Source organism: Micropterus salmoides, unplaced genomic scaffold (assembly GCF_014851395.1).
Source record: "Micropterus salmoides isolate LMB-PRFRI ecotype aquatic unplaced genomic scaffold, ASM1485139v1 Ms_hic_scaffold_2, whole genome shotgun sequence".
Lineage (NCBI taxonomy): Eukaryota > Metazoa > Chordata > Actinopteri > Centrarchiformes > Centrarchidae > Micropterus > Micropterus salmoides.
The window spans coordinates 11,590,981-11,609,730 of record NW_024041150.1 but is presented as its reverse complement, the minus strand read 5'-3'; the positions used below and the strand labels follow the sequence as shown (position 1 = coordinate 11,609,730).

General features: G+C 42.0%; 1 protein-coding gene across 1 annotated transcript; it reads right to left on the bottom strand.

Moving 5' to 3' along the window:
• Positions 1 to 435: 435 nt before the first annotated feature.
• pygmb (phosphorylase, glycogen, muscle b) lies at positions 436 to 17,052 on the bottom strand. The gene is made up of 20 exons (XM_038730745.1): positions 16,810 to 17,052; positions 14,379 to 14,480; positions 13,575 to 13,653; positions 13,367 to 13,470; positions 11,233 to 11,364; positions 10,509 to 10,620; positions 10,298 to 10,380; positions 9,534 to 9,677; positions 9,166 to 9,258; positions 8,317 to 8,463; positions 7,644 to 7,807; positions 7,306 to 7,420; positions 5,843 to 5,944; positions 5,610 to 5,757; positions 5,467 to 5,525; positions 4,382 to 4,523; positions 3,810 to 4,017; positions 2,994 to 3,128; positions 2,178 to 2,244; positions 436 to 1,687 (listed from the first exon to the last, which is right to left on the bottom strand). Exons 1-20 carry the CDS (start codon positions 17,050 to 17,052, stop codon positions 1,538 to 1,540), a joined length of 2,529 nt encoding a protein of 842 aa, XP_038586673.1. The 3' UTR covers positions 436 to 1,537.
• Between the last annotated feature and the right edge of the window lie 1,698 nt (positions 17,053 to 18,750).

Below are 18,750 nucleotides of genomic sequence, written 5' to 3'. Positions count from 1 at the left end.
GCATTTACATGCACTATGTAAACACTTCATGTTTTACAACACGCTCCAATATAGTTTATATTTATATATATATATATATATATATATATATATACACACACACATACATTTTAAGTGTATTAAAGTTACTTCTCCCATGAAGACAAAAATTTTCAGAAGCCTCCACTTGCAGAAGTCCACAGCATTAATTATAGTGTGCTATAAACCACTCATTTAATGTTTAGAAAATGCTTAATAGGTGGGGTTCAGTGTAATCAGAAAAACTAAAGCAGTCTATAGATTAAAAACAGATCAAATTGGTTGGTCTTCTCTGATGCGCCTCTTTGTTTTGGCCAGGAATGTTCAAGAAACCCTGATCTTCTCCTAAATGTTACATGGAAAACTTTGTTTTCTATGTGACTACAGAGGTGCAAGGTGAACGGAGACGTCAGAGCGGTTGATGTAGTTGTTATTTATTGACTAATAAAAAAGAAAAGCACCGACGTGACAGTGAAATGGTCTTTCAGGAGCCTGAATAGGCCGCCCCACAGCAGTCAGAGAGTAGTATGCAGTAGCTGAAGCAGGACAGTATGTTATTACAGTACATCAATGGAGCGGATATCCACAGTGTCATGGACTGAAATGCCGTACGAACACAACTACACCACAGAAATACACACATCTTCCGAAAATACATTCTGTCACTTAGGTTTCAGGCAAAGAAGGCTATTTTATTTTCTAACACAGGTGACTTTAAGGAACAGACAAACATGCTGAAGAATCCACGGGTAAACTGATGGGTCCGTACATCTGCATTGCACACACACACACACACACACACACACACACAAATGGATATATTCAGCAAACATCACAACACTGACAGAGCAGCCAAATTAAATATTAATATGAAGGTTAATCTGGGGTGAACATGGAGACATGGCTTCTATCCAACCCCACCCAGTCCCAGTGCTGCTATGAGGCTGTGTCCCTTCTCTCTTCCATGGAAGACATGGGTTGGATTGGGAGCATAACAGTGCTGAGGTTTACTGGCATATTTACTGGCATATTTGCTGGGTTTTGGTAGCCATACTGACTTGGAAGTAGAACAGGAATGAAGTTAGAACTGTGGTTCGAATCACTGTTGTGTGAAACCTGTAGCAGGGAAGTACAAGTAAAAGATCAAGTAATATTTTGTTACCGTGCTCACTTTCTTGGACTCAGCTCCCAGTTGATGTTTTGAACACAGGTGAAAATAAACAAAATAGAGATGTATATCTTTAATGTTTTCACTCTAACTGAATAATCCCATGATTCCAAGGTGAAATCAAGGCTGTTTAGCTGCTGAAAGGCTGTTGGATACAAGGTTTTCAGTGAGAATATGCATTGCTGGTGCACAGAGGAGAAAAAATAAAAAATAGTTTGTAAATAAGCCCACTTCAATACATGTTACTGCACGTTATAGAGGCTGAGAACACAGTGAAAAAGCTACAGGTTTATTTCCTAGTGGTTGGACCACATGGTGAGCTACAGTGGAGGTGGAAGAGGCAGATGTGGTTTAGCGGGGATCATCAGGAGCAGCGATCTTCTCCAAACTGGGCTCCATGCCCCAGATCTCCCTGGCATACTGGGAAATGGTGCGGTCGCTGGAGAATTTACCACAACCAGCGATGTTATGGATCACCATCTTGGTCCACTCTTTAGGGTTCTGTTAATACACATGGAGAGGAGGAGTTGTAAATTGTGTCAATAGAAATGATGCATTTCTATGGCATAATTTTTTACTGTAAAACCTGTCATTCTGGTTTTAACTCAGATTTGACCAAATATGTTGTTCCTGCATTTAGGCTTCGAAGGGCCTACATAGGGGCACATATTACTTTATGATACAGTACAGTAGAGTGATATGCCACGTGCTATAGTAGTATAATAAACAGTGGTATATAAAGTGGTACAGTATCATATCGTATAGAACATAGAATAAGATGGAAAAGTACAATATGCTGTAGCACAGCACACTTAATACATCATATGGAAGTAAAGCAGAAAAGAAAAATGTCACTTATTGTAAGCACAGACAGGCTGCAGTTATGACCACAAAAACATAATAAACAAAAATAATTTGCAGTATCAGAGATTCATGTTGTATTAGACTGCTTGTCCAATGACTTGCGATTTCCTCTTGCTGACACACTGACCTTGTACAGCGCGCTGACTTTCTCTTGACATTTGATGTAATCTTCATAGTCTGCAAATACCTTGAACCTGCAGCACAGACATACAGTTAAAATGGGTTAGATGAGCATTCTTATATAAATCAAGACTACATTAACATGATCCAAGTAAATCAGTTATTTAAGGCCTCTGCCTTTACCGAGTGCCACCAGTCCGAATTTAGGTGAGCTGCCCCCGCCAGGGACAAAGGCAGCTTATCACCCGCTCTGCAGAGAAGGTGATGGGCTGCAATCTTCTATCCCTTCAGGACCCGTACACCTCCTGCCCTGGGCACAGACTGTTTCAGTCGCTTCCCTCCAGCGGGGACAAAACCTCCCGCCACAACAACAGCATCTTCCCATCTGCAGCTGGCCTCATTAACAAGGCCCCGGACCCTCATTAACAAGGCCCCGGACCCCCACTGACACTTCCCACCCACCCTCCACCCCCTTTACAATACATACTGTAAATATTTTTGCACATGTAAATCTAATATAACTATTTTGCTTATCACTGCACAAACTGCCATATTGCACATATTCATTATTATTCTTCTATATTTTTACACATTTATATAAATACAAATCCTCTCCCCCTGTAAAGTTTGCACAACCCAAATCCGGAGCAATGCACATAACTGCCACATAGTTTTTTTCTATCATTCTTCACATGTAGCCTTATCTACACTCATCTGACAGTGATGCACTGATGACGCTGCATGCCTGAGGACATAAAGGTGGGCTACGTGTCAGCACAGACAAACTGCTGATTCATCAGTGTCAGCATTAGTGTGCTCTAACCTGTCGTGGTGCATCAGCATGTTGACGAGGTCTTTGAAGAGGCCGGGCTGGCTGGGGCTGAAGGCGCCTCCAGATATCTGGTCCATTGCCTGCTTCAGCTCAGGAATACGGTTGTAGTACGACACAGCATCATAGCTGAGGACAAAAAACAACAAACAACATGGGAGAATGTTACACTTAATCCAGGGCTGGACCTCAAGTCATATCCAACTACTTTTAGGCAGAATACTGATATAAAATATACATGATTTTACTATTTGTAGTAGCTTGTTTCTTATTTCACAGTTTTATTGTACTTAATTCTCCACCTCATTTGAATGTCACTCACTTGTTGTTGAATCTGCCTTCTTCAGTTCTCTTCACACTCACATCTAACGTACCTCTGTCTCAAACACAGCCCTGCTTCTTTCTGTCTCGCTCTCTGTATGTCTGCTACGCTAACTTTCTCCATGAGCTAATGAATGACATCTCTACTGGTGTGTTCACTGTCGCTTTTCACCGTGTCGCGACTTGCTGGAAAAATGATGAAACATATACCGCCCAGCCCTACCTTAATCTGGTCCAGTCCAGATTTAATCATTTCGTCATCGAAAACGGTAGAAAACAACATTTTGGGAAATGATTTTGTAAGTCATCTAAAGAAATGGGTGGGTTTCTTCTCAGCGTTCACTACAGAGTGAATCCTGCCCATACCTGCGTCTGAGACCTGACCTGACACAACCCAACTGATGCCGCCAAAGTTGAGACATGAACGTGATGCAAGAGCCTTTCTGTGGTAAAAAAGACTCACTGTTATGTTTTCGTCATTAGTCTCACCCTTTCTTGTCCAAAGCCTCCACATCTTCCACCCTCATGCCGAAGATGAAGAGGTTCTCCTCTCCAGCTTCCTCAGCCATTTCCACGTTGGCTCCGTCCATGGTGCCAATGGTGAGGGCTCCGTTCAGCATGAATTTCATATTCCCAGTGCCAGAGGCCTCCGTACCTGCTGTGGAGATCTGCTCCGACAGGTCAGCTGCAGGGATCACTGCAGACGGGGGACAGGTCCAGGATTATGGTTTCTCCTCTCTGTCCATGTTCCACTACATACATGAGTACAGGGCCTCTGGTGCAGACTGTAAACTAAGCTCTGAATATGGTTTTAAAACATATGAAACATCTCCAAATGCTAAATGCTGTCTCAACCCACGCAGCCAGACAAGACAAGACAGCTTTTGGTACTTGACAAATGTTCTACAGACATACTGTAAGTAGTACCCAATCATCAAACAGCATTAAAGCACCAGGCAGTGCTGAAGCCCTAAATGTTTGAAAGATAGAGCAGCCTGAAAATCATACATACAACATAAATGAATTTAGGAATGAGATTATAAATGACTAGTATCCGTTACCCTTTTCAGCCAGAGTGACCTTATAGTTCTCCAGGAAGAGGACTTTGAGGCGATCTCCCACCACAGGATCGTTATTGACAATGTCTCCGATCGATGTGATCAGCTTGATGATCATCTTGGCAGTGTGATAACCTGGAGCTGCCTGGAAACACAGAGGACCATGTAGAGAAATGCCCACGTATAATTCATGTCTCCAGGATGTGTGCGGAGAAAACTGTTCTCTGTGTAGAATAATCTCCTGCTGTAAAGTTAACATTTTAAATAGGATAAACTCTCACGAGAACAAACAGGAGCTATGGGCAGCTTCTGTCTGAGCGCATTTGGCAGATCAAAGTTAAACTTTTTTCTGAGGAGAAGTTAAATACTGAATCTGCATCAGCACTGCCAATCAAAAGCCCATAATAATCAGTCCAAAGAGACTACATTTATGACATGAAATTCAGAGTCTGACATTTTGACATAGATTTCTTATTGTTATTGGTACAATAACCATTAATAAGGAAAGTTAAATTAAACGAATATGCATTATGACTTTCTGAGCCTGTTTTAAGACTGACATTACACAAAGGGTACATGTGACTAAATAAAATGATCCTTTCTGGGGATTATCTCAGGCTGATGGCTCTGTGTTACACTACAAAGCCAATATGAGCGCCGTGTTCTTATAAGTGTTTTCTTTTTCAGACAGTTCGTCATTGCTTATTTACTTTAGTTGGAACATTTATGTCTAGATCAGGACAGAAATGTTAAAGTATCTGATATAAATATGTGTAATTTATATGTTTTGTGTGAAATTGTTGTGGGCAGGAAGGTGTACTTGGGCCAGGGGATGAGAGAGGAGAGAAAAAATATTTGAGAAATTGCTCTTTTTGCATAACTCTTTCAATAAAACAATATTGTAAAATGTTGAACGGCATGTTTTCAGCGCTAGCCTAGCAGCCTCCCTCCTGCTTGCAGTCTTCCATTATCTATGGTATGGTAGATTAAACTAATATTTATCTTTTCATCAGACTCTGGGTAAGACGAGCATATTTTGTCTGTTCACAGAAAAACAAATGTACTGTAACACTTTCAGTGCCACTCACCTTTCCTCCAATCATGATGGTTCTCGGAGTCCATGACTTGTTCGGTTCCTTCTTGATTCCTGATTAAAAACAAAAAGGTTTTCGTGTACTTTGACTCCATATTTATTCTCTAAAAAGCCGCCAGTAAAAGATGAAACACTTACGGTTGTACAGTGTGATGATGTGCAGGCAGTTGAGCAGCTGTCTTTTGTACTCGTGGATCCTCTTCACGTGGACATCAAACATGGAGTTGGGGTTGATCTTCACCTTGTATTGCTCTTCAAGATAGGCAGCAAACTTCATCTTGTTCTCCTAAAGGTTGAAGCCACGCCGAAGAATGTGATTAGAAACAGAAAAAGACAGGAAAACAACCACCTTCCTGCAGGCATTTTCTCACTTGTTTGACTTTGGCAACATCCCGAATGAAGGCGTCATCGTCCACAAAGTCCAAGAGCTTCTTCAGCTGGTCCAGGTCGCGGATGTAGTCCTCACCAATCCTCTGAATAACAAGATTATCACATGAGAATCTTATTATTTGGCAGATGACAGTGGACATGGGTCTGCACAGTAAATCATCTAATTATGTCAAAGCATCCTGGCACATGTGTCTTTAAGATCAGGCAGCAGTACACTTGGTGAAAGGGGGTAGTTAGTGGTTCTGAAAGTGATTTGTCTCCTCAACTGTGATGATTGAGAAAGACTGATACTGATTTAGCTTTTTGAGGATTTTAAATCCGATACTCAGACATGTGGGCTGATATTTTCCCCTTCTTTTCAGAAACACGTACCATAAACAAAGATTATCTCTAACATGACATAAAAATAAAACTTTAATGTTAGAAATAGTACAGCTGATTTGTTGTGTTTTATGGTGGATTTGTAAATTCCAAACGTGTGTTGTGAACAGGGGAGTAGCAGAACGCCCCCTGGTGGACAAACTATGCAATGACAACACTTGATGAGGGATGTTTCTTCCGTCATTTATCGGCCGTTATGAACACAGATACTGATTTATCTGCAATTAGCTCATATCGGTCGATAATCAGCATAGCGATTTATCAGTCGTCCTCTAATATATAGGTTTTGTTTTGGACATCAATTTCAATTATTACAGCATAGTTTCTGAATAAATTTTCTCTGTTTGGTACAGCAGACGCCAACTAAGCTCCTGCAGTTGATGTCCCAGTCTCTAAGCCTCCATACTTGCAGACAGATAGCATGCTATTCTCAGCCCAGCTAGCATGTGGATGCATTAATACTTATTGCTGAGCTGGCTTTTTTCACATGAGATAATAATATCACAGAATGGCAGCTAAAAATATGCACAAACAAAACTACAATAAGTACCAAACATCATATTTCTTCAAACAAATATTAGTGATCATGTTATTAGTAATGACAGAAATATTCTTAGAATGTAACTGCAAACATTGTTTGAGAAGGAAAATTTGGATTTGTTGAAAACGGTGTAGTACACTGACTCAGGAAACTCAGGCTCCTATTGAGATCAAGTTTATTTCATGCACCAATCCCTAGTCAAGTGTGGTGCACCGCGGAACGGTGTATTTGATCAATGTCAGTATCAGTGAAGTAAGGTTATGGTCACATGAGCCTGCAGCAGGATGTGGTGTCTGCTGTAACGTTAGTCACATTATTTTCAGCTCTGTGATTGGATGTCTCTTACAGAAAGACTCCTTGAGAGTTGTAGCTGACTTCCCTCCTTATGATTTTATTTACATGTTGTGTACCTGTACCTCAGAAAAGGAACAGGACTTTTACCTCCAGGAACGTGGATGCCTGAAATAAGGGTTATCACTTCTCACCTCTATATTCAGTCTACATGGACAAAAACAAACGCACCTCTGCGATGACCTCAGCCAGGCCAGGGTTGCACATGACCAGCCAGCGCCTGGGTGTGATGCCGTTGGTCTTGTTCTGAAACTTCTGAGGGTCGACTTCGTAGAAATCCTTGAACCTGAGAAGTAGAGGAGCAACAATTAGAAACCAATGAGTGATATTAGTGATGTTTTAATGTCAACATTCTTCAAGTTTTAGGCTCATGAAAACATCGCTGGGTTCCTTTGTTCTGAAAGAACTGACAGTTTGAGATTACTGGTGCGAGAAAAATATAAATAAGGCCAGAGGCTTCTTTACATTAACGTTAAACTAGCACACACAAGTGAGTGAGTGTTCCCTACACAGTGTTCTTGATGATGTCAGAGTGGATACGGGCCACTCCGTTGACAGCATGAGATCCCACAATGCACAGGTGAGCCATGTTGATTTTCTTGACATCCCCTTCCTCGATCAGGGACATTCGGCGCATGCGGTCAACATCTCCAGGGTAAAGCTGGCTGATGCGCTGCAGGGGGGAAGAGACATCTCAGAAGAAGCACAGCTGTAGACTTGAGGTCTTGGACTCAAGATGCAAAGATGAGGACTTGTGACTCGTCTGCTATAAGACCCAACTTACTTGAGACTTGAATGTCTGAAGTCTCAAACTGATTTAGTGAACTAAAAAAACAATAAATAAATAAAAAACAAAAAATAACTTTTGTAGCCGATGCATTAGCCTGGCAAGCTAACAGTCAATAATGGTTGAAATAAAGCAAAAATATGGGTTCGGTTCTCGGGTCAGATTGAGGTCTCAAATTTGGCAGAACTTATTCCCTGGGGTCAGGTCATTAAGACCTTGGCCAAGCCCATACTTACGTCTTTGAGTAGTTAAGAACTCTCGCACAGAGTGCACAGACATTAAATTGTTAGATCTTCATATGGGTAAGATGGCAAACAAGATTCTTTCTCAAAATCAGAGCACTCAATGAAGTTTGTACAGATAAGGGTTTCATTTAGAAAGGTCTCCCCTCGCACCTCAAGGTGCCTCCTGTTGATCTCATAGATGATCTCCAGGTGCCGAGGCAGCAGGTTATGGAAGAGGTCCACTGGCCAGCGCTCCAGGGCTTCAGGCAGGACGGTGTGGTTTGTGTAGGCACAGGTACGAACCACGATGTCCCAGGCCTGGACAGAGAGAGGACAGGAAACATCTGACATCATTACACATACTCGCTTGTCTCTCGCTTGTCAAATGCACTACCTTAGATAGATAGATAGACTGATATATACTTTATTTATCCTGAGGGAAATTTAAGTATTCAGTAGCATACGAAACATACATACATTAAACCTATATTAAAATAAAATTAAAATAACCTTTTACATAAATTCAGTAAACAGTTTAGGTTGTGTCGAAAATGACAGTGCTGCCTCATGAAAGACTTGTTGACTGATTAGTTTGTCTACAGCTTATATGCTGTCACAGTGTATGACTTCAGCTTTGACTGATTTGTCATTCTGCTGTGGTCGGCGTGCTGCTGTGTCATTGTTACTGCACTGTTGAAGGATGCAGAGAGACAGGATTGCTACACAAGTGACCACAGGAGATTTCAGTTTAACTGTGGTAGTAACAGTTTTTGCACAGTGAGTCCAACGCAACCAGAGTGTGGAGTCAAAAAAAAGGAGCTTGAGAGAGCAGTTCAAAGCCTGCCTTTTAGACCTCCACACACCGGGACAGTCGCTGGGTCAAGTGAATGGGACTGCTGGATTCTGAGTTTCAGGAAGGCCCCTCTGATTTCTACTGCTGGAAAGAGCGTTTCTGACAATCTCAGAGGATCTGACTGAGTCTTTGCCATAAGCATACTGCACTGCTGAAATGCCATGTACCTTTTCCCAAGTGAGTTTCTCCATGTCCACCAGGATCCTCATCAGCTCAGGGATGGCCATCGCAGGGTGGGTGTCATTGAGCTGGATGGCCACCTGCAGACACCAGACAGACAGAGAAAACTCAGTAGAGCACATGTCTCTGCATTCAAGTTGCAATACTTCAGTGCAATGTGTGTTTGGCAATTAACATGAAAACCTTCAGGATAATCTGAAATTTAGCTCAAAATCTGTTGGTTATATCTCAAAAGGTAACAACAAATGAAAATAATACAAATTATTTAACTCAAAATAAAATCAAATATTTGATCTACTGCCATTTATAACATATACCATATCATAATTTTGATATGATATGATGGATTTCTCACCTTGTCTGGCAGTGTAGCAAGGTCCAGTCGCACAAACTCTGTGGAGCCAAACTTGGAGGCTTTGAATCGACGGATGATGTCTTGAAGAGTTGCTGCTACAACAAAGTACTCCTGCTTCAGGCGCAGCTCCTTCCCTTCAAAGAACTGCACAACAAAGATCACATGGACAATTGTTGGTGCCATCATCACATTTTTGTGCTGACAAAACTGCTGCACATTTGCAATTTTTTTTTCTAGAACCACTTGCTCTGAAGAAATGGTCTTATTGGTAGAGTGAAATTCCTCACATAGCCAAATCACAGATTTCTAAAGACTGATGCCTCCTGAAAACAGGTAACTGGGTAATGCTATCCAACACTTTTACTTTTTTTGGTTGGCATGTTTGACTGAGATGAAGATCTGTCTGTTACCTTGTTCCACCCACTGCTAGCTACTCGTGAACCAATGAGATTTTTTCAGCCCCTAGAGCAACAGTTTTCCTGTCCCATGAAGGATTATTAGCTCCATTTCCGTTTGACCTCTAAATACAGTGGCATAGATAATCTGGATTAACTTTCAACTTGTTTGATCATCTGACTGCTCAAATTTCTTGTCCAGCTGTAGTGATGTCATCATGTTCCCTTAATGTGGTGAGCACCATTTTATCATAACTGATGCATTGTCAGCCAAAACTATAGAAAGAAGAGCCGTGTTTGGAATTAACTGGAATGCCCCTGTGAGTGAAATGTAGACAGCAGTTGATTTTCAACAGTAAATCTACTCACATTGTCATTGGGGTAGAGAACTCTGGAGATGTTCTCAGCCAGGTTTCTGTCCAGCACAGCTTGAATGTAGCCACCAACATTAACTGTGGGACAACAGCAGTTATTCACGTTGAACGACTGAACAACATTGTTAGGTTTGTGTTCAGTGGCAGATGATTTATTGGCAGTGCGTGAATGATGAAGATTTAACCGTCCATACGGCAGTACGTACAGTCTTTGAGGTTAAAGTCACAGGGGGCCTTAGCAGACCACAGTCTCATGGTGTTGACAATGTTGTTTCTGTAGCCGGGGACTGGGGTGTCATAGGGAAGAGCCAGAACCACCTGGATCAAAACAAAACAAATAATTACAATCCACCTGTTATTATTCCATTGCTCTCTGTGTGGTGTGTTTATGACGCGTCATCTTTGAGATTAGGCTGACAGCAGCTTTTGCACTTTAGTTTCACACTGTAAACATGTCTACATATATCTTGGTCACTGTTCTTGGTCACAGTCCTATTTATACAAAAAATAAAAAATAGTGGCTGAGAGGCTGAGGTAGGGCCTTGTGGTGCTGTTTGTCTGACTCGCTGCACAAATAATTTGCAGATCTCAAAAATATAGTCTGTAACTTTTACTGATGAAAATATGCAACTAAACATAATGTGCAAAACGTATATTCAAAATAATCACAGCGATGAAAACTATAAAAAACACTCAACAAAAAAATACAGCGTCCCATTCACTCACCCTCTATCCCCTGCTGGAGTTGAACAGGTGCTTAAATTAACTCTACAGAAATCACCACCCACATCCACGTGACATACCAAAATGTGCACAGACTCCTACAGTAAATATGCAACCAGACAGCATCATATGAGAGGTGAATGGCCCTGACTGAACCCCTACATTGTTTTTAATAAAAAGGTCAGAGTTGTGTCCATTCCTACTGACCTGTGTGTCGACCCACTTCACTCCTTCAGCTGTGTGTTCCACTCGTCCGTAGAAGTGGACTGGGCGCATGTACTCAGGGCGAGCCTTCTCCCAGGGGTTCCCGTAACGCAGCCAGTCGTCAGCTTCCTCCACCTGTGGAAACATACCGCCGTGGTACTTATATGTTGCGCTATACAACATACAGCACACGTCTGCCATGGTACATTCAACTGTTCTAAACTTTAAAGTATTTGTTTGTTTAATCCACAATGTTAACTAACAGCAGTGAGACACTACAAGGCCACATTCATGAAATGCACCGATCGACCAGCTGGTGACCTAAATCAGTCTGTTTTCAGCTTGATTGACCATGACTGGCGAGCGTGGCCGATCAGTCTCTCATATCTGATCCTGTGTCAGATTTACAGGCATGCTGCGCTGCATGAGTGTTCATGTCAGGCACACAGCGGCACACACAGTCGTTTTAAAACAGTGGGTGTGGGAGTTCTTCACTGTGATGAAATTAGCCGTGTTGCCAACGTACATTTGGTGACCTCATCCACATGCGGCGACTTTATAAAAAATCCTGCTGAGGAATAAAGTCAGCAGAGTAGACTGATACAGTGAGGGGGGGAGTGAGGGGGGGAGTGAGGGGGGGAGTGGGGGGGGGGGGGGGGGGCAGTATATGTGTCTGAAGGGAATAACAAGGTGAGCAGATTAAAGCAGTGTTTGTGTGTAAACACTAAAATAAGGTGGGGAATTAAGAAGAATTAAACTGGCGAGATAAGAAATAATCTCCTGGAAATATAGTAATGAATCCACAACCAGACGCCCTGCATTGTACCAGCGTACAATGTGTGTGTGAAAAACACAACAGTTTCAACAAGTGCTGGTGCTGGTCAGCGGTTCAGCCTGCAGTCTGCTTAATTAAAGCCAACCGTTGCTTGAGACTCAAGTCTTTGGGTAGAGAGTGGAGGAAAGTTCACTCGCTCTGGGCTGCATGACTCTCCTGTGGAGTCATGTTTGGTTTACCCACTGACACTGCAAGGACACAGTCGACTCATTTTTCAGAGAAGTACAAAAGACTTCTTCTTCTGTTGAGAAATGTGAAACTGGCTTCCTGATGAAACATTCTACCTACATTAGACTTTAATTTGAACATGTTTCAACTAAATCCTAGATTTAATAACACAGAGCCAAGTACACAGGGTTCGAGTTATAATCTGAGCTTCGTGGGGGTCTCTAAATAGCCTACTAACGCACGTTACCGGCGGTGGGGTATAAAAATAAAAATAAAAAGATTTTTATGCAGTAATCAGCAGCTTGTTGTTTTAACTTAAGTTACCTTTTTGGACAATGCACATTTGTTTCTTCTATATTTCAGTTTCTTTGCAGTTTCTTATTGTGCAGTGTTTCATTTGTTATTTAACATTTCTTGTTGTTTTTCAGAAAATTTTAACATAAGCTTTAAAAGGTGATGTTAACTAACAGCACATTCTGATTTGTTCCCAGCATCCCCAGTGTAAATGACACCTATCTGTCAATATTTAACTTTAAATATTATATAATATAAATATATATTTAAATGTCCTGCCCCATCCAAGCTGTGACATTGACAAGCTTCTCCCTCATCTGTCTCGCCGACAGAGATTAGCAGGTAGGCGAGAACAGGAAGAGGTGAGCGTCACGTAGCGCCCAGAGAACCTGATATGCAGTAGGCTACAGTTTTGATGGAACAGATTGAGACCGCAAACATGAACTCAGTTGTATTCAGTGCTTGAAGGGGCCAGTACACACCGACATTTTACTCTTTGGCGTACAGGGTCTTTTTCTTGAATAGGCTATTTCTCACAAGCTGCCTGATATCAGTGGCTGATGGTGGAGAAGTGCAGCCATCCTGTCAGTCATGCGGCGCGCAGTGTGGTTCATCAGGAAAATTATTAAGTCTGTTTATCTTTTTAATGTAAACAGTACTAATTATAATAAAAAATACTTTATTTGTGATTCAAAATAAAGGTTGTTGATAAATGAATTAGTGACCCCCACAGATGCATGATTTTACTGCTTCCATGGGATCTCAGACCCTCCTTATGGGAGCTGTGCTCCCACGTAACTCCAACCCTGCAAGTACATATAGATGAACAGGTGAACATACCTGCCAGCCGTTGACTATTTTCTGATTGAAGATGCCAAACTCGTAGCGGATGCCGTATCCATACGCAGCCAGACCCAGAGAGGCCATGGAGTCCAGGAAACAAGCTGAGGAAACAATATGGAGGGGGGGGGGGCTGCTTGAGAAGGCTGTCCGTAGCATTAAACATCGCTATCTATTGGTAGCCAATCAGGAGGAAGCAGGAGCTCACCAGCCAGACGACCCAGTCCACCGTTGCCTAGACCGGCATCTTCCTCGATGTCTTGCAACTCCTCCATGTCCAGACCCAGCTGAAGGGAGGGGAAGAGAAGGGACGCTCTGAACTCTGAATGTGTTACTGAGCCTGTGATGTCTTGTGACAGCACGAGGGTTTTTGATCCAGCATCCAGCAGCCATTGCTGATACACAGTCATTAAACAGGGACACCACTACATTTTGGAGGCAACTATTGTACTTTTTACTACACAACAATATTTCAACAGATATAGTTACTGCGCCCATTCAAATTGCTCAGCTGTAGTGGTTGATGTGTTTTCAATGGCTGATGCAGATATTAAGAGAGCAGGGCGGCCTAATATTCCATGCAGAGTACACTCTAATATCCATGTTATCTCAGCCAGTAACATGTTGCTTTAGATGGGTTCTTTATTAATTATTGGACTAGAAACAAGCATTGGGTTCTGCTGTATTTCAGAGCGGTAACCGGTAATGGTGTTAGATTAAAGCTGCTGTCATTTATGATGATCTAATGATGATACCTCTGTGGCATGAAGTTAGCCATATTAAGGACTGTCCGAAATTTGCTAGTTTGGAGTGGGAGTGGGCATTTAACCCATCCAACAGCAAGTCCACACAAGTGCTGACTTGTCATTCCCCACTTCCCCTAGCTGGAAACACTGGTGCTGGATAATGGAGGAAAACTTGCACATAAACCTGTAGCTAAATTTTCCTAACAGTCTGTTGAGGTCCATCATTCCTGTTTCCTGCTTTCATTCCCCATGATCCTTTGCCTCACCTGGTACGTGGCTTCATCGCAAGCGTTCTCCAAGGCTAGGTTAACCATGGTGTTCTGCAGAGTCCGGCCCATGTAGAACTCCAGGGAGAGGTAGTAAACACGCTGCAGGAAAACAGAGAAACAAATGGGAATTTAATGTCCACATGATATAAAGCTGCCAATACTTACTACAGTTAGGGATGCACCAATCCGACTCTTTCAGTCCCAATACAATACCTGGGCTTTGGGTATCAGCCGATGCAAAGTACTGATCCAATACAAGTGAAAATGAATAAACTCTTTTCCTTAATAGGATGTATTGGGAATAATTATTTTATGTGTAAGGCAACATGTTTTTAGCTCCCTCCATGCTATGTTGGCTCTCCTAGCAAAATGTTCAGATCGCTGACACATCACGTAGTATCTGCGTAATTGTTGAGGTTTGGCCTGTAACTTTTGAACTGTAAGAGAAACTAAATTCTAAATTAATTTTTTACCCTGGATTCTGTGGGTCCAGACGAATCTATACATAAAAGTCACGCCCATTTGCATCGAGATATATTTTCCGCCATATTAATTTTGCCCAAATCTGTTTTTGCTTCTCCTCCTACAAAATTTGACAACTACAGTGTATCTCCCAAGCACGTGTTCCAATCAGCCTGATGAAAAAGACAACATTTTACAGAATAGTGCATCAGAACTCCCTACAAATTCTCAGGCGGATGCTAATAATAAACGCGGTCTGTTTCGTGTCCCTAATGGCCTTGTAACGTGATCTCTCTAACAACAGCTGCTGTCAGAGGCAACAACAGTAGGGCTATTACTGGCAGCACCTCCAACAATATCTCTTACACTCCACAGAGAAGTGAATCAAACCAGTGGCCCACAGAAACACAGATAATACTTCCTCCAACTCTGTGTGTGTGAGAGAGACTTCCAAAATGAACATACATACAGAGCACTTAAATAGAGATAACGCTTCAAACCGTATGAAGACATGTGAAAGTATGTGCTAAAGTGACAAAAAGGCATCCAGTGGTCAGTATGAATAGGAGAGGAGGGTGTGCGCTGCATTTCCAAAGCTTACACTAAGTACTTAACAGAAAGCTCTATGTATCTAACAGTATATTGATGTGTCGTGTGATTATTAAGCTTTTAATAACACCAACACAGTATGTAACTATTAAAAAAAAGACAGTGTCACACAGCTTATGTTTGCTGACAGAGAGCAAAATACTACAAATTCCAAGTCTGCTATTACTTCAAGTGCAAGTATTAGTTAGTAAAGTATTAATTTACTTTAAGTATGAGTTCCGCCAGTCCTGGTGGAGATGTTCTCTTATGATAATGCTGGTGTATTCTATTTTATAAACACCAAACCCAACAGTGTGTTTGTATGTCTCTCAGTACTCTGACTTACAGTATACTCTCTTCTCTTCTCAGCCGATTGGTTCACACTGAAGATGTACATTTAAAAAAACAAAATAAAAAACCGCTCACAAATATGTAATTTCATTTTTCATTTTCATTTCCAAAAATGCTTTTAACGTGGTTAATTAAAAGGCTAACTTTTTGTTACTTAAACAGGAGTCAAGTGGAAATTAAAATAAAGCTCACTGAAGCTTTACCAAGAATAACTCCACAAGCTTGGGTTGTGACCCTGGGCCAACCAGAGGGCCCCGGCAGAGATGAAGAGGTTAAACGCAAGATTACTGAACATACCAGAAGCAATTTTATGTGGGATGAATTGGGAAGGTTGAGCCAGACACTCACCCTCCATCAGATCTGCCATTACACAGTAGGCTGCAGCAGACTGTGTGCTACACACTGGCTTTATTTATTATGCAGCTGATGGACCTCTAAACTCTCCATTCAGCCTCCTGCTGCCAGCCAGTGCTGACTGAGCTAATTACAGGGGAATTCATTTCAACAGTGTGGCCATTTTGTGAAGCCCAGTTTTTGGTGGTGCGGATGGATGGAGAACGTTACGTAATACATTTTAAAACAACCAATCGAGTCTCCCAAATCCACGCAGCTCAAGTGCAGGATAATACCGGTATTTAGCACATTTGAAGCACCGAGGCCGTGCATCGCCATCAGTGGCGCACAGTAGATTCAAGGTTAGTGAGGCAGCTGCAGATGGAAGGGCAGCAGATTATGTAACGCACGTCTGGATACAGAGGAAATGTCAGTGCGGACAAAGCGTCATGGTTCGCAGCACACTCTACTCACACAGTCTGTTACAGTGTACACCCTGCGTCCGGACAAAGCTGCCGGAACACTTCTATAAATGGGTAACAGCAAGGCAGCAAAGAGCGCGCACGCGCACAAGCACACAACAATACGCCGGGGCCATCGATTGTGATGCTGCAGCAGAGCCCTGCGTCCCCTCCCACTGCTCCCCGGTCAGCTGTGTGTACGTGTAGGACTGCGGCATAAGCCCGATGCTTACTTTCGGGTCTTTCTCATAGTAATGCTGCTGCGTCCGGATCCAGCGGCCCACCAGGTAGTCCCGGACTGTGTTGGCCAAGGCAAAGTAGTAGTCCCGTTTGGTTGCCACATTTCGGTCTTTCACCAGGGTGAAGTGGAGGTGCCGGTTGAAATTAGTTTTCAGGTCCGCAACGTTTTCCACCCCGGCCAGCCCTCGGACCGAGATCTGCTTCCTCTTGTCCTGGTCTGTGAGCGGCTTGGCCATGTTTACTGATGATTTCTATTCCGTTTTTATTGAAGGTTAAGTTAAATTTCACCCTCAGCCTGCCTGTCAAACTTTCTTCCGCCTCTCAGTGTCCTCTGAGCACAGACAGCCAGTGGGACGCGACCGTCAAGCCCATTTATATGTCAAGTCTTTTAGGGTCGGTCATGATAGAACGAAGCAAACAAGTGTTTCCGGTCAACACTTTCAAAATAAGACTCAGATTTCCGTCAGACGATGTGCAAGTGCGTCACACGCCTCGTTGTAACAGGTTTCCCAGTACAAACACCAGATCCACGAGTTGTTTTAGCTAGAGCTGTTTTACTTTGTGTTAAAAATCCTCAAGCACTAAGACCTGCATTGTTTTCTGCAAATAATTTAGTCAATTAGCAAATGTGCGGGGGAAATCGGTAAACGCTGATATTTTAAAGTCAAAATGTTTCCGGTTTTAATTTGGTGACCTTACCGTAGCTCTGCAGCCTTGCATACAGAAACCATTTAATTGTTTTTTTCTACACTCTCACCCATGGAATTTGCGTCGTGCATTCAACTGATTTTGTATAGGACTGAACTATACAACAGTAGTTTTCAGAGTTCTGTGTAGCTTTTGACGCAAAATGACACATCTGCCGGCTTTAGTGTACAGTTTGCTCAGCTACCATCAATCTAAATTTGGTCAAGTGATGACGTCCTATATGGGGAAAATATTTTAACACAAAACTTCCTTCTCCATCTGCTGATGAACACCATACTATGCAGTCAAAAGCTGTATGAAAATCATTATACCCGAGATGTTTTTTTAGTCAAAGGTCCATATTAGGTCACGTGGTGAGTCAAGTGAGCTATCTGCATGATAACTGAGCCAACAAGTCCTTTTCACTGAGGACAGGATGGACTGGAAAGCTCTGAAAAATCTAGAGTTACATTTTTTTTTAATCAATGCACTTTTTTGGGAATCCCATTACTTGATATTTTATTTAGTTTCTTAGAAAATTTAATTTCCAGTTGTATTTGTTGCTTCACTTATCTACTGGCTTGATTTAAGTATTTAGCCATAAGCGCAGACGATGGCAGTGTTCCAACACCATTTGTTGCCAAAACTATCACCATTGGGCCTTGACTATGAAAAAACTATGTACAGTGGGGAGAACAAGTATTTGACACACTGCTGATTTTGCAGGTTTTCCTACTTACAAAGCATGTAGAGGTCTGTCATTTTTATCATAGGTACACTTCAACTGTGAGAGACAGAATCTAAAATCAAAAATCCAGAAAATCACATTGTATGATTTTTAAATAATTAATTTGTTTTTTGTTGAATGACATAAGTATTTGATCACCTACCAACCGGTAAGAATTCCGGCTCTCACAGACCTGTTCTTCTTTAAAAAGCCCTCTGTTCTCCACTCATTACCTGTATTAACTGCACCTGTTTGAACTCGTTACCTGTATAAAAGACACCTGTCCACACACTCAGACCTCAACTCCACAATGGCTGAGACCAGAGAGCTGTGTAAGGACATCAGGGATAAAATTGTAGACCTGCACAATTTTGAAGGATCTGGAGAAGGTCTGTATGGAGGAGTGGGCCAAAATCCCTGCTGCATTGTGTGCAAACCTGGTCAAGAACTACAGGAAACCTATGATCTCTGTAGTTGCAAACAAAGGTTTCTGTACCAAATATTAAGTTCTGGTTTTCTG

Excerpts from the sequence above, each read along its gene's own strand:
- pygmb (XM_038730745.1), bottom strand. The coding sequence starts at position 17,052 with ATGGCCAAGCCGCTCACAGACCAGGACAAGAGGAAGCAGATCTCGGTC. Across the intron at positions 4,524-5,466 it reads CCATCATGATTGGAGGAAAG|GCAGCTCCAGGTTATCACAC; the intron begins GTGAGTGGCACT and ends CTGTGTTTCCAG. Across the intron at positions 1,688-2,177 it reads AAGTCAGCGCGCTGTACAAG|AACCCTAAAGAGTGGACCAA; the intron begins GTCAGTGTGTCA and ends GTGTATTAACAG.